At 47.8% G+C, this 16,495-nt stretch overlaps 5 protein-coding genes across 5 annotated transcripts; 1 reads left to right on the top strand and 4 right to left on the bottom strand.

Annotated features, from left to right (window-relative positions):
* Nucleotides 1-615: 615 nt before the first annotated feature.
* On the bottom strand, nt 616-1,493 carry BJ212DRAFT_1568446 (uncharacterized protein; the record flags this gene model as incomplete). The annotated part of the gene is made up of 4 exons (XM_041342005.1): nt 616-739; nt 827-935; nt 994-1,226; nt 1,348-1,493. 4 exons carry the CDS (start codon nt 1,491-1,493, stop codon nt 616-618), a joined length of 612 nt encoding a protein of 203 aa, XP_041193699.1.
* Nucleotides 1,494-1,861: 368 nt separating this feature from the next.
* On the bottom strand, nt 1,862-3,246 carry BJ212DRAFT_160616 (uncharacterized protein). Its single transcript, XM_041342539.1, has 4 exons — nt 3,022-3,246; nt 2,680-2,971; nt 2,161-2,604; nt 1,862-2,086 (listed from the first exon to the last, which is right to left on the bottom strand). The coding sequence occupies exons 2-4, from the start codon at nt 2,795-2,797 to the stop codon at nt 2,046-2,048; spliced, it is 603 nt and encodes a 200-aa protein (XP_041193698.1). The 5' UTR covers nt 2,798-2,971; nt 3,022-3,246; the 3' UTR covers nt 1,862-2,045.
* A 5,305-nt stretch (nt 3,247-8,551) lies between these two features.
* On the bottom strand, nt 8,552-9,204 carry BJ212DRAFT_1446782 (ribosomal protein L35A; the record flags this gene model as incomplete). Its single annotated transcript, XM_041338299.1, has 5 exons — nt 8,552-8,575; nt 8,628-8,721; nt 8,785-8,849; nt 8,905-9,028; nt 9,191-9,204. The coding sequence occupies 5 exons, from the start codon at nt 9,202-9,204 to the stop codon at nt 8,552-8,554; spliced, it is 321 nt and encodes a 106-aa protein (XP_041193697.1).
* Nucleotides 9,205-9,676: 472 nt separating this feature from the next.
* Nucleotides 9,677-11,651, top strand: BJ212DRAFT_160296 (arginine biosynthesis protein ArgJ). The gene is made up of 4 exons (XM_041342538.1): nt 9,677-10,812; nt 10,863-10,954; nt 11,008-11,254; nt 11,307-11,651. Exons 1-4 carry the CDS (start codon nt 9,784-9,786, stop codon nt 11,340-11,342), a joined length of 1,404 nt encoding a protein of 467 aa, XP_041193696.1. The 5' UTR covers nt 9,677-9,783; the 3' UTR covers nt 11,343-11,651.
* Nucleotides 11,652-12,975: 1,324 nt separating this feature from the next.
* Nucleotides 12,976-15,665, bottom strand: BJ212DRAFT_160170 (amidase). Its single transcript, XM_041342537.1, has 15 exons — nt 15,556-15,665; nt 15,313-15,467; nt 15,170-15,256; nt 14,994-15,115; nt 14,875-14,942; nt 14,500-14,822; nt 14,330-14,444; nt 14,018-14,277; nt 13,875-13,963; nt 13,767-13,818; nt 13,693-13,712; nt 13,544-13,635; nt 13,311-13,494; nt 13,172-13,253; nt 12,976-13,116 (listed from the first exon to the last, which is right to left on the bottom strand). Exons 2-15 carry the CDS (start codon nt 15,313-15,315, stop codon nt 13,057-13,059), a joined length of 1,557 nt encoding a protein of 518 aa, XP_041193695.1. The 5' UTR covers nt 15,316-15,467; nt 15,556-15,665; the 3' UTR covers nt 12,976-13,056.
* Nucleotides 15,666-16,495: the final 830 nt, after the last annotated feature.

Here is a 16,495-nt window from a genome sequence, read left to right as displayed (position 1 = left end):
TACATCGACTTCTGGCCGGACTCTGATGCTGGCCCGGGTTCTGTAGGCGTTATCAGGAATATACCATTGGGTCGGTGTTTCGCCGCCACATGAGCGGGTAGAGGGGACTTTGTCAACGTATCAACGTCTGTTTTCAATCTTTCTTTGAACTACTGTTTCGCCGCTGGTTTGCTGATTTAATGCCCTCCGCAGAAGTCGGGGCGTGGATTCACTGCGGATTATATAGTTCTCAAATATATTTCTCATGCTGGAGAAGGTGCGTTTAGTACAGCTACTTCGTTATCGAGTCGTTGAATATCTGTTGTACCATTTTAGGAGGCGTAATATTTTAACTTGCGTTCGGGCTGGCAAATTAATTGATCAGGGATGCTACACTTAGAGGATAATCAAAGTGAAAATACTTGAAATCATACGAGTTTTTTTTTCAAATCGGGGCCGATTGGTTCGGGAGTTCAACGTTCGAGTATTTAAATTTTCGAGCCCACCGGGCTATTCTCGCATCAGACCAAGGTCGTAACGCATGTTTGTGGGCATTTGACTTGTGCCCGATTCAGTTCTAAGCTACTAGCGTCGCGAATAATGGAGAGACATAAAAATCCGTCATTATACTATCCATCATTGTACGAGCGGCAGTATTATGTGCGGTAAGAAGACTTCTTTGCCCTTGTTTTCTTCGTACCAGTATATATCATGTGCAATTAGAACCTGCACCCTCGGGACCTCTAACAGTGACCTCATTCTACGAATATTCTCCTCCGCGGCTTCCTTATCTTCGTGGACGCACATCACCGAGCACGTATTCGCGTCGACACGGTACGCAATTTACATTTTCCCAGTGATCAGATCAGGGTGATGAGCCGAATCCGCACCTAGCAGGATCCAAGCACCATCTGGGGAAGTGCGCGCAAGAATGTTAATATGCCCGTCAACATGCCCTGCAAAAAAAGCCTAAGTGATGTTCCGTCTAGTCTCATGCATGCAGTAGAGAGAAACCTGATGCGTCAATGATATACATGCTACCGTCACCGAAAATATCCATTGCGCGGGGGTAGGGACCGATTGCCACGTTTAGGTCAGAAACTGTAATGAAGCGTAGACGGTCTTCCGGTACACGAACGGATGAAAAGACTTCAGGATTGTGGCAGGATCCAGGGTCCGCTAAAGCTTTCTTCGATCCTTCCCCGAGGACAAACTCGGCTGTGGTAAATGGGGAAGGATCTCCGACGCTGAGGGAAGTTAGGATATTCATACCACCTCAGAAGCTGAACAGCTCGCTGATCTTAATGGAGGTGCCTCAAGACTACCACGTCAATGGAGGAAGGTCGAACTCCGCCCGCCTCCAAAGACTCTGCCACCGTCTGCTTTACGACAGGCGAGAACCTTTCTGTTGCGGCAGGTGCAAATCCTTTTATGTCTCTGTGAATCCCTAGGTCGAAAACGACTTGTTTGTTGCTCTTCGAGTGACGTAGGAAGAATGCAAAGGGGCAAACCATCGGTTCATCCGGTTGATCACAAGCCAAAATCTAAAGGAATGCTCAGTTGTCCAGCTTCAAGAGCAGATACATACATGTACGCCTGCTCATCAGACGGAGCGGGGAGTGAAAGCGTATCTGCGGACATTAGTACTAAAGGTCCAATTAGGATGAAGCAGGATCAAGATTCAAACTTGCCTTGCTAAATAAGCAAGAGATGGCGTTCACCGATGAGTCAGCTAAATCGCCGTCTCTACAAAGTTCAATCTTGATAGCGCAATACGTCACACTGGCGGCCTTTTGACGCCAAACCAGGAACCCCAATGGCAAACTGTTCGATTAATTGAGTTGCAAATGATTGTCCAGGAGCGCGAAGTCGATACCACCATATAAGCAAGGGAGGGGTGGCAGGGCAGATAGTTGTGATGAGAGGAGATGAAGTGGTAAGCTGGGAACAAGTCCACCTGAGACAGGGGGAAAAATGCGCGGTGTACGAGGCGGAGATAGAATGATCTTATCGGCGAAGAGAGGAAATATAAATTGATAATAACGTGAGGGACAATCAAGCCGCGATCAAAGTGACGGATGCGCCCAGCGCAAATTCAGGGCACCGTCTAATAGACAGGCTCCATAAGTACCATGACAAACTTGGACCACTCATCCCACGAAACGATGCACGGCGACTCACCATATGTCGGGCACCATGTCACCCTGAGATACCAGAAAAGAGCGCGCAAACGAACGAGCAAAACAAGCACCGCAGGCGGCCCGCCACAACACCCAAAGTCGCTCAAGATGCGACATGGTCCGAACGGGTAAGGGGTCATCATGGGCGTCGAGCATCTCCACAACATCTTGATCAGCACTGTGATCCATCCAGCGCAAACGAGGGATTTTCGTTGGCTGCATGTGCCTTCACCTGTGAAAACTGCTCGGGTATTTCTGAGTTGTGCAATGCAGCTCCGGCGTTCACTAATGTGTATTTTCCTTTGCGGAAATGCGGAGGAGATATAGTCAACGCCAATAAAGGTTGGGATGCGACGGTAGCAATGTCGACATTTTACATTGACGATGTGATGTAACTTAGTCAAGACTGTCGTCTGCTTAACTGTTGCGCCAAAAGGCAGTAATACTGAAAGTTTGTGTTTCAGTATCGCGGACAGTATCTATATAGATTATGGGAAATCTAGTAAGCCAGCATGCTTACATGTGAAGAATGAGCTGCATACCCGGCACTCGACCCGGGACGCAAGCCGCTGAGGACCAAGGCATATCAACGAGTGATCACCAGACCGTGTACATGAAGTATATAAAAACTTACCCATTGCACTATTTGAGTATATCCTTGTGTAAGGTTCTCAGGGGGATTGGTTGAAATCTTCCTGTCACATTTATAATGCTGATATCAACGGCGTCCAGCAGTATGTGAGTAGTATGATTGAAGACGTATGCAGTTGGGCCTCTTGAGTTCCCTGTTACAAAGTTGGATTTGTACATCGCTGGTGTTGATTTAGTTGTGACGTGGGTCTCAATGTTGAAGTGGACTTACGGAAAATGCTGCTCGGAACAGCAATGTCAAGATCAAAACTCTCGAGGTATACAGCACCGGCCTTTGCAGCTATGCTGGTGCTGTAGTTTCCTGATTCATTGCTTTGTTGGATGACGAAGACTTAGTAAGGTTCACAAAATTTGCCCATGTGCAGACTCGGAGGGGATTGAGTCCGACTACGCCAGTTAACCATCTTGCACTGGTTGTCGAAGGCCCAGACTCTGAATCTACAGAGGTGACTAGGCAATTGTTATGGTCTGGAGAGATCCTCTATAGATCTGAATCATGTGAATCATAAGATTCACTTCAAGGATTTCACCAAACTGCAATGATGATCAAAGCTTGACTCCGCTCTGAGCTTGAAGCGTTCATTGAAGTTCAAGCTCAAGTTGAATTCGGCATTATCCAAGAGGGCTGTTTTATTACATAATGAAACGTTGTAAGATCACGTGCATAATTCACGACGCCAACCCACCGTCCATTGATCCACGTCCGGATTATAAATGCCAATATTACCAAGTATTGCGATGGCAAGAAGTTTGCCAGACGGCGAATACCGAACGCAAGTGACTTCACTACCTGACTTGCTGTGGTGCACCACAGCTTCACCTTGCCGTCCCATGAACCAGTGGCCAGCACCGTACCATCTGGAGAAAAATCCAGCGAGAAGCTCCTACCGGGGTGGGCTACGATGGCTTGGGTGAGATATTCTCCATTTTCAATGTGCCAGGCGATGATTTCTCCGCTCCAATCACCGCTATCAATCGCCCGTCTCGTGATATCGACAATGCCTGCAGGCCCCGCACCTTAGTGCAATGCCCCTCCATCTTCTTCAATACAATGCCTATCTCCAAGTCCCAAAGACGAAGCATCTTGTCGTGAGAGCCCGTAACTATTCGTCGTCTATCGGGGAAACCTGCGACCGCGGTTACGCCCTCATGATCTTCGAAATCACGAAGGAGTGTGATGGTTGGAATGAGATTCGACATTTTACTGGGGATTGACGGTGTTGAGCACGGTTGAAGGATTATGGGTGTCTTTCTCTAAGCTGCAGAGGTGCGTGCATTGTGCATTTTTCAAGTTACGTGCTTTACTATAGTACTACGCTAACCCAACTCGCTTCCATAGACGTCCGGGACACTAGCTCCATCACCATTGCATCAAAGATCCCTATCGGCATACCTGCCTTCCTTGGCAGCATACCATCCCGGCGTCTCTGTAGTGTATACCTAATCTTACCCCCGCAGCTTCCGAAATATATCCTCCGCATCCAATTGTGATAGTGCAGTTGCTACTTCCCGGCGCCAAAAGCTATCTATCCTAGATGGCCGCATGGATATTATTGTTTCTCATGTTGAGCAACTACTCCAGCACATCACTATGTAACTTTCCCGGTCGCATCCATGTAGTTACTCCGATATGAATATCACGTCTTCATTTCGTCAACTCCCAAGATTTGCCTGTGCATCAGATGGAGCCCGAATTTGCCCGTGTCTCACGCCCGATACTGATTCTGCGATGGAGAATTTTCTGCCTTTCCGAGCGCATTTCAGCAGTTGTAGTACGTGATTATTTTCCTCAAAGGTGGTCGCAGCCCCGCTTCTAGCGCTCTGCTCGTGCGTCATTTGTTTTCAGCTTCGTCAATTCCAGGCTCAACTGGTTCTAGTTTTCTACTTGGCTAGTCCCTCCTGAATACATCCTCATTGACATCCTGCACTACACATGTAGCGATGTAACACGGTCGTTACCAATCCGCCCTCATCACAGCCAACGCTTGCGCTCTTCATTACGCTGTCAACTATAATGTTAATTATATTGTTGACTACCATGAATCATTGCAACCCAATTCTTTGTATGCGCCCCTTGCTGCAGTTTACTCATGAATTCACTGCAGGTGTACTAGAATAAGCAACCCCCAGCCATACCTTCGAATGCGGTATCATCCGATCTTACAAAAGACTTCAAGGACAGATTTTGCAACGCAAGTTTTGTTATTTACCATCTTGTTTGCTGTGCTCACGGGCGACGCTTAGTGATCCGGAGGACCGCTCGAGCACTGTGGACCTTCAGCTACACTTTACCTGGAGCTTCCAAACTCTCCATCTTTGCTCTGCGAAATCTAGCTGAAACGCTCATTACATAAATATTTGCATCACGACGGAAAGAGTTCGTCGCCCTCTGCCCTTGCTCTATCTTGATAGGACAGTGGTGACGGTGAAGTGTGGTGAGCCTGTGGTGCAGTGTCAAATAAGTATATTTTTGACATCGTCAAATGCAGTGAATACAATAGAATCTTCTGCAGCAATACACATGGAGATGGAATGATAAGAGATACATTGATATGACGGAGGTTGAACGTTAAACTTCCTTCGCAGCATCTACCTGTAAGTACGAAGGTTTCCTCTATGATAGTTCTTCTCCTTATAAATTTATGAAGCGTATACCGATTGCCAACTGACGGCGGCCCCGGCTTCTACGACTTTGCCTTTCCTTCCGGCGATGTGAGCCGCACCGCTGGACAGCTGTACTCTATGATAATTCTTCTCCTTATGAATTTATGAGCCACATACCGATTCCCAACTGACGGCTGCCCCGGCTTCTATAGTTTGCCTTTCCTTCGGCCATGTGAACCGCACAGCTGCATAGCAGTTGTCGCGAACACCGACATCTACACCTCCTAATAGTGTTTCGTGCTTCGTACTCACTGCCCCCCAAGAAAAACTCAAGGTTGACACTGTCCTTTATGACTGCTCAGCAAATGCTTTTCTCGACCGAGGGTGTGATGCGCGTACTGGAGTCGAATAATATTTTCATGTTCTAACTTCTTGTAAGTAACTCCGGACACACTCCGAGGGCGTAAAATTGACTTTTAATACACATGCGAATCGTTGCAAAGTTCTCACTTATAGGAACTCAAGCCCTCAAGTCTCGCAAGTCGACAAGATGACGCCGCCTTGAGAATTTTACAGACAAGACATCAATTTATTATCAAGCACGATACTCGAATTGTCCATTGAATGACTCCACCACCATCGCTACCGGCCCTGGTACAATCAATGTATTCGAAGTGATCCTAACAATGTCCTTCGGAAGTACAGAAGGGAATGATGACTGTGATAAACTCTTCCCATTTTTGGGGTCAATCGTCCTCAATGTCCTGGCAAAGTTCGAAGCAAAGCACCCATAACCGACTTGAGCACTGTTTATATCATCCAGCGAGGCCTGTTGTCACGCGTTGGCCAACACAACTAGTACGACTCCCTAATGACTTCCCAAAACACTGTCAACTTATATGCATCAATATTGTCAGCCCGTGAGATGCATGGCGTCTCACTATTGATAAAATAGTAACGTATGTATTGTTTGCTGCCCTATCCACTCGTTCAAAATTCCCCGACGTCAGGCTGTTGCAAACCACTAAGCACTTGAACATGCGACGAGTTTGATTACTAGGCGCAGATCGTCCATAGCTAGCTGCCGGGTGACTCAATTATTGGAATGCCCCATGTGGGCTGAACTTCTGAAGTGCTGGCGGGAATGTCCGTACCACCATACTATGCCAGATCCGGCTCGTGCATCACAAGGCACTACTGGAGGGCATTAGAGTTGGTAGCCATATCAAATCTTTGACGAGGCAGGGCGAGGCGCCCCACGTCCCTATCAAGATCCAAGACCGCCCATCTTGATTGGGGAGATGATTATGTCCTCTTGACCTTGCAACGGTGTTCTGCATTCTTCCTCAAATGCCCCATTGGCACATTTTCAACAAAATGATGTTTTAATCTCGGCGAACAGCGTTGGATGACATTGTCAACACTGCAATTACAATTATCCGTGGAATGCGGGACGTTATGCTTCGGTGATCACAATTGTTTCCTATATGAAGGTGATCGGGCTGGTCTCTGCGGGATCAATCTGATGGAACTGGGTGCACTAATCAGTTCTGACAAACATCACAAATCATCATTGAGCACTGCCCTTGTATAAACGCACGAAACAGGTTGTCCTCAGCACCACCCCACCCTCCAAACCACGAGAACGGGGTGGCATTCCGGTGAGGGCTGCTTTAGACAAGCTCCATACTACCGTGCCAACATTCTTGGGGTCGCTTCCTCAATTATTTGTTCATGGCCTTATTCGGTGCCCGTTTACAACGGTGAATTATACAACGGCTTTCTTGGATTTGGTCTTCTTCAATCTTCTGTGGGTGTAGCCGTTTCTCCGTGCATCTTTTTTGCCATCAACACCCTTTAACACCGTGTAAGTTTAATAAAAACCAGAGGTGATGGATTTGCTAGACAACAGTCGTCTGGGCGTTTTTCCGGACCCCCTCAACCCCGCTGCACCTCAGGGCATTGTCTTTCATCGAGTCACAAATAGACCAGCTGGGTCAATGACTCAACCCTGATGTGCAGATGCCCCTGCGTGCCCTTCATGAACGAATACCATAATCGCTATTGGCGCCCTGAAGCAGCAAGGCCGTCTCAAATTAGGACAACTGACACTCCCATTGCGACATGATAACACATACCAGAGTACTTTCCATTGATGGCTTGAAGGGCTAAATTGGATCGTTTGAATTCTTTCCGACAGTGAAAATGTGGTTGATTTCGGTAGGTGTTGTTTCCAAGGGTCACTATTGTCTCTGTATTCATATGCACTCGGGGTGGTTCGGCGTCTCAATTGCCAACCTCGATTTGAGACATACGTGTCAAACGAAGGGTTTGCGAGCCTTCTTAAATGGAGTCTACTAAGCTGATGTCCTGCGCCTGCAGTGGCGACTAGCCCTTCGTTGAACTGACCGCCAATATTAGTGTGGGCTGTCACAGAGTCTACAAGGAGCCTGATTTGCCTATAGCGCCTGCCAGGTATCAAAGAATGTCAACGTTGGCCTGTGTTCCATCTCTGCGAACGTCTATCTGTGAGTGGGGTATTTGTCTCCTGGAGCCAAGCATTCCTTCCCAACAGACGACTGTGCTGAAACTGTGGCTTTGTAGCTGGATGGGCGAACCGCACGAGTACACGCTGCCACTGCACAAATCTCAGACACCAGCCCCAGTGCTGGTAAAGAGTCCGTGACGTCTTATGATCATGATCACTGGCGAGGCCGAACGCCAACAATGACTGTTTGTACTGCCCAGCAGGTGAAGCTATCGGCTCAGTTGTATGATGTGTTTGGGAGCTCACTAGATCTGCGAACGCTGCCACTGGGCACGGTTGACATTATCAGCTCGTTGTCATACATATAATCTTCTTTTGGAAAACGGCGTTTGAATAACGAGCTATATTGCTGCAGGCTGCAACAGGGGCGGTGGAGACTATCCGATCCCACAAAATGAACTTACGGATGTTCGCATGTTTGATGACCTTTCATGCTGTGGAACAGCAAAAGGACTGATTAGGAGCAGTTTATGACTTAACACTCCAATCAGACTGTGTCTTTGAATGCGTTTTATAAGATGCATGCGGCTCATATGACATGTCATACGCAATATGAATACGTAGGATACGAAGCAGGAGGGTGGTACAATCAAACCGTCGAGGGGTACAGCATCTACATTCGGATCAATATAAGAGTTGGGAAATGAGGAAACGAGAGGACGCACAACGCGGACGCCTTCACCGAATGCGCGTGGAGGAAGGTTGGATCTGAATTTTGATTTCACAACGCCGGAGTTGCCGTGTGGACGGGTGACACGACTGTAAATACAAACATAGTTATGAGACCGACTGTACTACTGTTGCAATAACGGACGGACGTACCCCCAAATTACACGAACCTTCGAGCCCTGTACCTCTCTCTTAGCTTTGTAGACGTATGCTACACGCTATACATGCAATTGAGTCAATTTCTGACTACAGAAAAGGAGAATGAATGGGTACCTTGCCGAGGTAGAACTGGGCATCCTCTTTCGTTGCGACACCCTCGATCTGGATAAGGGAGGTGTTGGGGCGAGTGTTGCGCTTAGCACGCTTGTGGCCGAGGACGCGTCCCTTGGCGTATAGTCTATGCATCAAGAGAAGCATGAGTACAGTCTTGACCTTGCACTGAGAAGCACTCCATCCATATCACATCCAAGCCATCCATCCGATTCCAAGCCATCCGTGAGATCTTCACCGACGAAGTACGCAGATACGGCACAACGAAGCAAGCCAAGTAGATACTGACCTTGTTGAGCCCATTTTACCGTTTAGAAATCTTCCGCCGTGTCGAGGTCGCTGAACTTGAGGATGAATGGAGGGCGGCGTGACAACGTCACAGAGTAGTAACACGTAACACGTGATCATGTCACTTTTTGCAGAGTATATAAAGAGTCGTCAAACGTCTTATCGGTCTACTAGTCATCGTTGCAGACGTTTAGTGCTGCACTTGACGATGTCTTTACCAGACATTGTCGAGTAACGGAGCGATGGGACATAGAAGCTTTCGTTTTGTATAAGCAGCTGACAGTAGAACTTGTTCTATAATGGCGTTGCGGTTTACCACACAATGAGACTACATCCTTCTCCTTGATCTGTCGTGCGCGTATGCATGTGTCTTTGTACATGGGCTCAACAATATTATGTAAGATAGCGCCTCACGCCGACGGGTACCCGGTGCTCATGCACATGCTCTAGAGCCTGTCTGGCCTTGGTCCGGCCCTTAATACTACTAAGTACAGTCAAGACTTATAAACTGGAACCCGAACACCACAGCGACAAACTTTCACTCTACATACTCTTCTGAGCAGTACTTGAGCTCAAAGTCAGTTTGATTGCCAAATGAATCGGGTTGGCCCTTCAGTTTGTCGGCGCTTTTCTTCTGTATCTTCCTCTTCAACTTTCGTAGCCAAGCCTACGCCTTCCAAAGCACGTCACCATGTCCAATTTCCAGATACTTCCTTTCCGCATGGCTACAGTCTTACTGGTGTACATTGTGGCGTGAAAAAGAATCCATCTGTCCTTGATCTTACAGTTATACTTTCGACCTCTTCAAAACCTGCTTCCGCAGCAGCGTGCTTTACTCGTAACGCATTCAAGGCTGCCCCGGTCCTCGTTAGCCAGGATGTGCTTGAAAAAAGTGCTGGCCGTGCCCGTGCCATCGTGACAAACAGCGGGTGTGCCAACGCAGTGACTGGCAAACAGGGCTTGGAAGATGCTTGGGCCATGGTCAAGGCCACCGATGCCCTTCTCCCCCAAAGAGTCAAGTCAGAGGCTAGCGAGGACATCCATGATACATTCGTAATGTCGACAGGTGTGATCGGCCAAAATCTTCCTATTTCCAAGATTCTTTCCGGAATTTCGTCTCTTGTACCTTCGAGTCTTGGTTCAGATTTCGCAGCTTGGGAGCGTGCGGCGAAGGCCTTCATGACCACTGACACTTTCCCCAAACTCCGTGCTCGGACTTTCAACCTGGGCGGACAGACGTTCCGTATGGCTGGGATGGACAAGGGCGCTGGCATGATTCATCCCGACATGGGTCCTCCCACTAACCCTGGCCAACTCCACGCTACGCTACTGGGTTGTATCTTGACGGACGCCGCAGTTTCTCCGCAAGCCCTACAGTCCGCGCTCACGTATGCAGTCGACCGTTCTTTCAACTCTATCAGTGTGGATGGAGAGATGTCCACGAATGACACGATCGTTGTTCTTGCCAACGGGGCTGCTGCTGGAGAAACTAAGGAGATTGAAGAGCACGATCCTCTGTTCCCAGCCTTCCGTGAGGAACTTACATCCTTCGCCGCTGAGTTGGCTCAGCTTGTGGTTCGTGATGGTGAAGGCGCAACCAAATTTGTCACGGTGTCTGTAGAGGTTGGTCGTCCTAGGGTTATCTACCTGTTCCATCAGCCTAATCCGTGCAGGGAGCACCGACATTTACTGATGCGCATCGCGTCGCATCGAAGATAAGTACATCGGCACTGGTAAAGACCGCATTGTATGGTGAGGATGCCAAGTACGCCAGTTCACCCTTGATCGTGATTTGCCGCTGATTGGACAAAACTTCAGTTGGGGTCGTATCCTTGCAGCAACTGGCTCCGTTCCTCTGTCCACGCCCATCGACCCCTACCGCGTGAACGTCACATTTGTTCCCGCAGATGGTAGTACTCCGCTCCCAGTCTTAGTGCGCGGCGAGCCCGAGGTAGTGGATGAGGTGCGCGCGAAGGAGATTTTGAGCGAAGAAGATTTTGAGATCAAGGTGGATCTCGGCCTGGGCAGTGAGAGCGCCCAATATTGGACGTGTGACTTCAGCTATGTAAGTTCCATGTGTTTTCCCTCCGGAAGGTAGCGCTGATCCGTGATCGCAGGAGTATGTACGGATCAATGGAGATTATAGAAGTTGAAAACGCAGTCTGCTGTGTTTGTTGGATATGTTCGATATCAGTGTTTTTCTCACTGCTGTTGGGGTGTGGGATCTGCAGCCGTTGGTTTGATTTCGGATATGTTGTCGACACTGCTGTGACCGTGTATTTGATTGTCGCCGCGCGATGAGAACAAGAATCTAACGAGAACATCTCAGGTGTGAAGATCACGCTGGTACCCTGCCAGCTCGTAATCTGTCGTATTGGTTCTGGCGCATGCTGTGTCGCGTCCGGAAGAACTTCGACCCAGCGGGATCTCTCCGTGTTTCCCGACTTACGCGGAGGAATTTTGATGACCACCTTCGTGGCAGCGTGCGCAAGAGCTTCAGACAAGTACGACTTTAGGCGTGACATGAGCGTGTCTTCAAAGATCGCGAGACCCTATGTATGTGAATACCTGCGAGGGTCCCCAATACAACCAATTGTAATACACGACTTTCACCGATCCCTGATATCACTGATCCCAACCCATAGATCTCAACTTGCTGTAGATGAGATATCAGCATCTTGCCCAGTTCATTGATCGGATCAGCGCGCTGTTTGCATCTCGACTAATTCATGGAGCACTATAAGCTGTCCAGGCCAGTCCGCATTTGCAGAAGTAGGATAAACAAAGGTTTCCATGCGCATAGGACACAAGTTCTTCGCGAATGCTGTGAGTCCTGTATCTGAGTAGAAGGAAGGAACTAACAGTACTTGTATAACTCAGGAGTCCCTTATTTTTGTCCTCGATATCCTGTGTACCCTCCTGGGAGTGGAATAGCACTGTCGTCAATACGAAGATGGCCAGATTCGAGATAGTTAAGTCTATGAGATCTGAACTGCATCAACTATCGGCGGTGGACATCTCCCATAGCTTCATACATCGTCGATGCCGATTCGCATGCTGATGGTTTGTCTTGTAGGCCCCCCAAGAACCACTACACATACCAAACGGACCGGATAAATTGCAAATTATATTATCGTAGTGCTTCCACCCTGCTTCAATACTCTGGAAAAGTGATCGTGCTCAAGATCGTTGTTCAAAGTACAGCAGTTGCTCAACTTGCACTTATCTTAATTAAGATGCCGGCATGTATGTACTATGGCCAACCTCCTGTGCATGTACAATTAAAGAGCAAAACTACTAATGCACATCCGCGGGTTGGCTGTCGATTGCAGCTAACGGAGGACAGCATCTCATGTGTCTGAATACCTTTAGCTAAAGACCAATCAGCCTCGGCTCAGTATACACCGTAACTACTGGTTTTGCGAGGGATTACCCCGCACAGCAATTTCATCCACCTTGGACTTATCTCATCGATATGATGTATCCGAACAAACCCCGCTGCGCGGGGCATCCGATACTCGGCGGCGACAAATCAGAAACAGAATTGCAAAACACTATGATTGCTGTATGCATGTACTTCGATGCGATGCGATGCCTCACATTTGATGTAGCACGAGGCCATCTGCGATTGATTCTGAACACGTTGATTGGGAATAACGATATGATGTGTGCATTCGGTCCGGGTATCAGTACGACTTATCAGTAATCCCCCACATTGCAGCTACGGACGTAAGTTATCGTGATCATATGCAAGTCAATGTGATATATTCGGGGGTTTATCCATCCCTTACGTCAATACGCTCATAACAGCAATTTCGCGGGATGGGAGAAACCATCTTGTCGCCTGAAAACATTTACTATAGATGCTTACATCACATCGATGAGCTGAATATTAGGGATAATGTAGGGGTTCTGCAATTGGCGGTACTAACAAGAGACCACTGGTCAGCTCCGAGTAGTAAGAATACACTACAGGACGTACGTTGGTAGCAGCTTCGAAAGCACAAGCATACTTGACCAAGGTGGCCTCGCTGAACCTCCTGCCATAGAACGACAGACCAAAGCTAAATAAAACAAAGAAATAAGCACTCGATACGTAAGTAGAGAACACCATGCCTTACGGGAAGTTCGGTCCCAGGGACACCAGCGTGCCGCGTGAGTTATAGGTCACGTTCGTGGTGGCGGGGTAGTAACCAAGCGGGACCGTGACGATGGGGTACCCGGCAATGGCTGCATATCCCGGTGACATCGAGCTTGGAATGATCAGGGCATCAAGATCATATTTTTCTAAAGCCCCAAGGATTGCTGGGTATGTTGTTATGCATTGTAGATGGCATCAACCGCTGGAACTTACTGGCATTGGATCCATAATAATACTGTTCAAGTAGCGCAGTATAATAGTCGGCATCTCCCATGGTAATATTAAGACTCGCAGCACTGAGCCATCTGATGTGATTTGAAGAGATCAGGAAAATTAGATTCCATCATGATGGGTCAACTCACGTTGCAACGTTACGGTCAGGCTGTCCAAAATATACCTAGTTAATAATAATATATCCGTTTGTCAAGCAACGCACGTAGTCCTCTGGAACATAGGTCTCCGTATAGTTGATGAGCTGTTGCAGGTCACTTTAAGGGAGCATATAAATGAGCAAGGAAAAGTGATCAAAAGTCTGACAACGTACGTGATACCGTTGGGGTTGGTCGTCATTTCATTGAAGTAGTTTGCGATGTCAGCGACAAAGTCAGCACCGACGACCGGATCCGAAGTGTACTGAGCGAGGAACACTATCAGTTACAAAAAACTACAATTGTGCGAGAACCTCACACTCGAGCCGGTAAAGTTCAAGTATCCGGCAAGGTCTGGGAAATTAGCATCATCCACTATCGTAGCACCAAGTTCCTTGAAAACGCTGATGGACGCATTAAATGCTGTAATTTCTGGACCATTGGTTGAAGACACCGTTATGGCATTACGCGGGATTCCAATCTTGGCACCTCCTAGACCATTGCTATTGCACTCGGCTGCATAATCGGGAATAGTTTCGAATGGGATAGCAGATGTATAGTTGTCGTGAGAGTCTTGACCTGTTGAAATTTTAATTTTTAGACCAATGGGTTTGACCAGAAACAAACGCGCCTGCAATCACGGACAAGATGTATGCTGCATCCATCATTGTTCGCGTCAAGGGACCAATGGTATCCTGAGTTTGCGAGATCGGGACAACGAGGTATCTGCTGGTTAACCCGACAGACTAACATAATCCAGTATATACAGATCCATAGATCAAGGCAGACATGGGGACATACAGGCTTAATTCCAGTTAAACTATTTCTGCTCGAAGGAGAGATGATAGAGCCAGATGTCTCCGTCCCCACAGCAGCAGCAACCAAACCAATGGATGAAACGACACCAGGACCGCTGCTAGAACCAGATGGGTCCTGCATCGGGTAATAGGCACCCATAGTCTGTCCGCCACGAGACGTCCATCCATTTGTTGAATTCGACGAACGATAATTGGCCCATTGAGAAAGATTGCACTTCCCGATGATGATTGCCCCAGCAGCTTTGAGCTTTGCCGCAATCGTGGAATCGCTCGGTGGAATCGCACCGAGCAGGGCGAACGAACCGGCTAATATGTATTGAGCTGAAACGATACAATAGATTCGGTAATTGTTACTGACCGGTGTTATTCATCTTATCGAGTGTCGCGATGTTGTCCTTGACACATATCGGAATCCCGTGCAAATTTCTATAAGACAATCAGATCAAGGAACATGGAGATCAGAATAAATGACAATACCCTCTGGTGGATCCATCCGCTCTTTCAGCATCTAGAGATGCCGCTATCGCAAGAGCATCGGGGTTGATCTCGATAACCGCATGCAAAACCGGATTGACCTCGTTTATACGAGCCACGTATGCCTTTGAAAAAAAGAGGATGAAAATGGGTAGAAAGAAACCAACAGACACCCATACATTCACAAGATCTACACTGGTGAACGTGCCAGCCGCAAGACCGGATTGGAGATCATTAATTGTCGCGTATAGTAAGTCCGGCAGAGGCTGTCCTAAAGCAACTACTTAGTTTTTGAGATAGAAGCTCACAAATCTTGGCATACCATTCCTGGGACTGATTCCGTATGTGACGCAGGCTACCCCGGAAACCACTGACAGCAACGTCGAAAGCACCAAGCTGAGCTTGATCGCAAACATAGCGATGCTGGAGAATTTATTTCTACACGCAGAAATTGCTTATGCAGTACCAACATATATACTATCATCGAGGTTCAGGATATGATGAAGAGTGACGTCGTTGTCAGCATACGGCATAAGTGATAAGGTGAGTATTATTGTGCACGTACATGAGGCATGTGAAACACTTGACCACTTGGCAGAATCATCTGGATGTGTCGCGTGGTATTAACACCCAAATAAGAGTTGCGTGATCTTATCTCTGGCACGATGAGCACGTTTCATCTCCCCGTGACCAGGTGCCTATGTTGAAAGGCTTGACGGTGTGCCGAGGCCCTGGCTTGAAATTCTGGAAACAGAAATGAAAGGAAATGAAGGATCTCCCGGAACTCCTCGCACAACGAATTTGTGTTCTTGAAGGCACCCTTCCGCGGGATCACGGATAGTGCCAGGTCATAGTATGGGAGAGGACTTGTCAACGAGTTGCAGATCTCACCTTCTGCACTTCTAGAAACTACAGGATACCACCGCAGTAGAGCGTCTTTAGGGTTTTGCCACAAGAAATTTGAAGTTTCTTGCTGTTCGAACTTTGCAACGATGAACACGAAGTTTACGTGTCGCACAGCATCCGCGATGCTGAAAGTGCCGGAATGGCTGATTCAATTGTCAGCTGGCTGCTGCATGGAGTTTTGCGTAGGTTTATTACAAGAGTCATTGCCAAGCTGTCTGCTTGAGGGCGGCTAAAGAACTGGGCGACGCGGCACGGGCCGTCTTTCGGCCGCCGACGCAGCTTATCAAACTCGGGATCTCTTTGATGCACCAGCCCATTCTTCAACTTGTCTCAACGTACAGGATGAAACGTTATCATTTCTACTAGAGGAGTTTACGTATGGCTTCGTTTTTCTCGAAGACTCGGGCTCAGTTGAGCATGGCATTGAGGATAAGTGTGTTTTTAGAGATTAGCTCGAGACTGATATTAAGTATGAGTAGTGCTAGGACCTCATCAGTGATGCCGCATCGTCGGCATCAGATTGAAAAAGTATTTTTGTCCAAGATGTGATAACCGGTACATACGGTGCAACAACTCCGTATCGGATGATGATATCACGA

Source organism: Suillus subaureus, assembly GCF_016647635.1.
Source record: "Suillus subaureus strain MN1 chromosome Unknown BJ212scaffold_14, whole genome shotgun sequence".
Taxonomy (NCBI): Eukaryota; Fungi; Basidiomycota; class Agaricomycetes; order Boletales; family Suillaceae; genus Suillus; species Suillus subaureus.
This window is presented reverse-complemented; position numbering and strand designations above follow the sequence as displayed.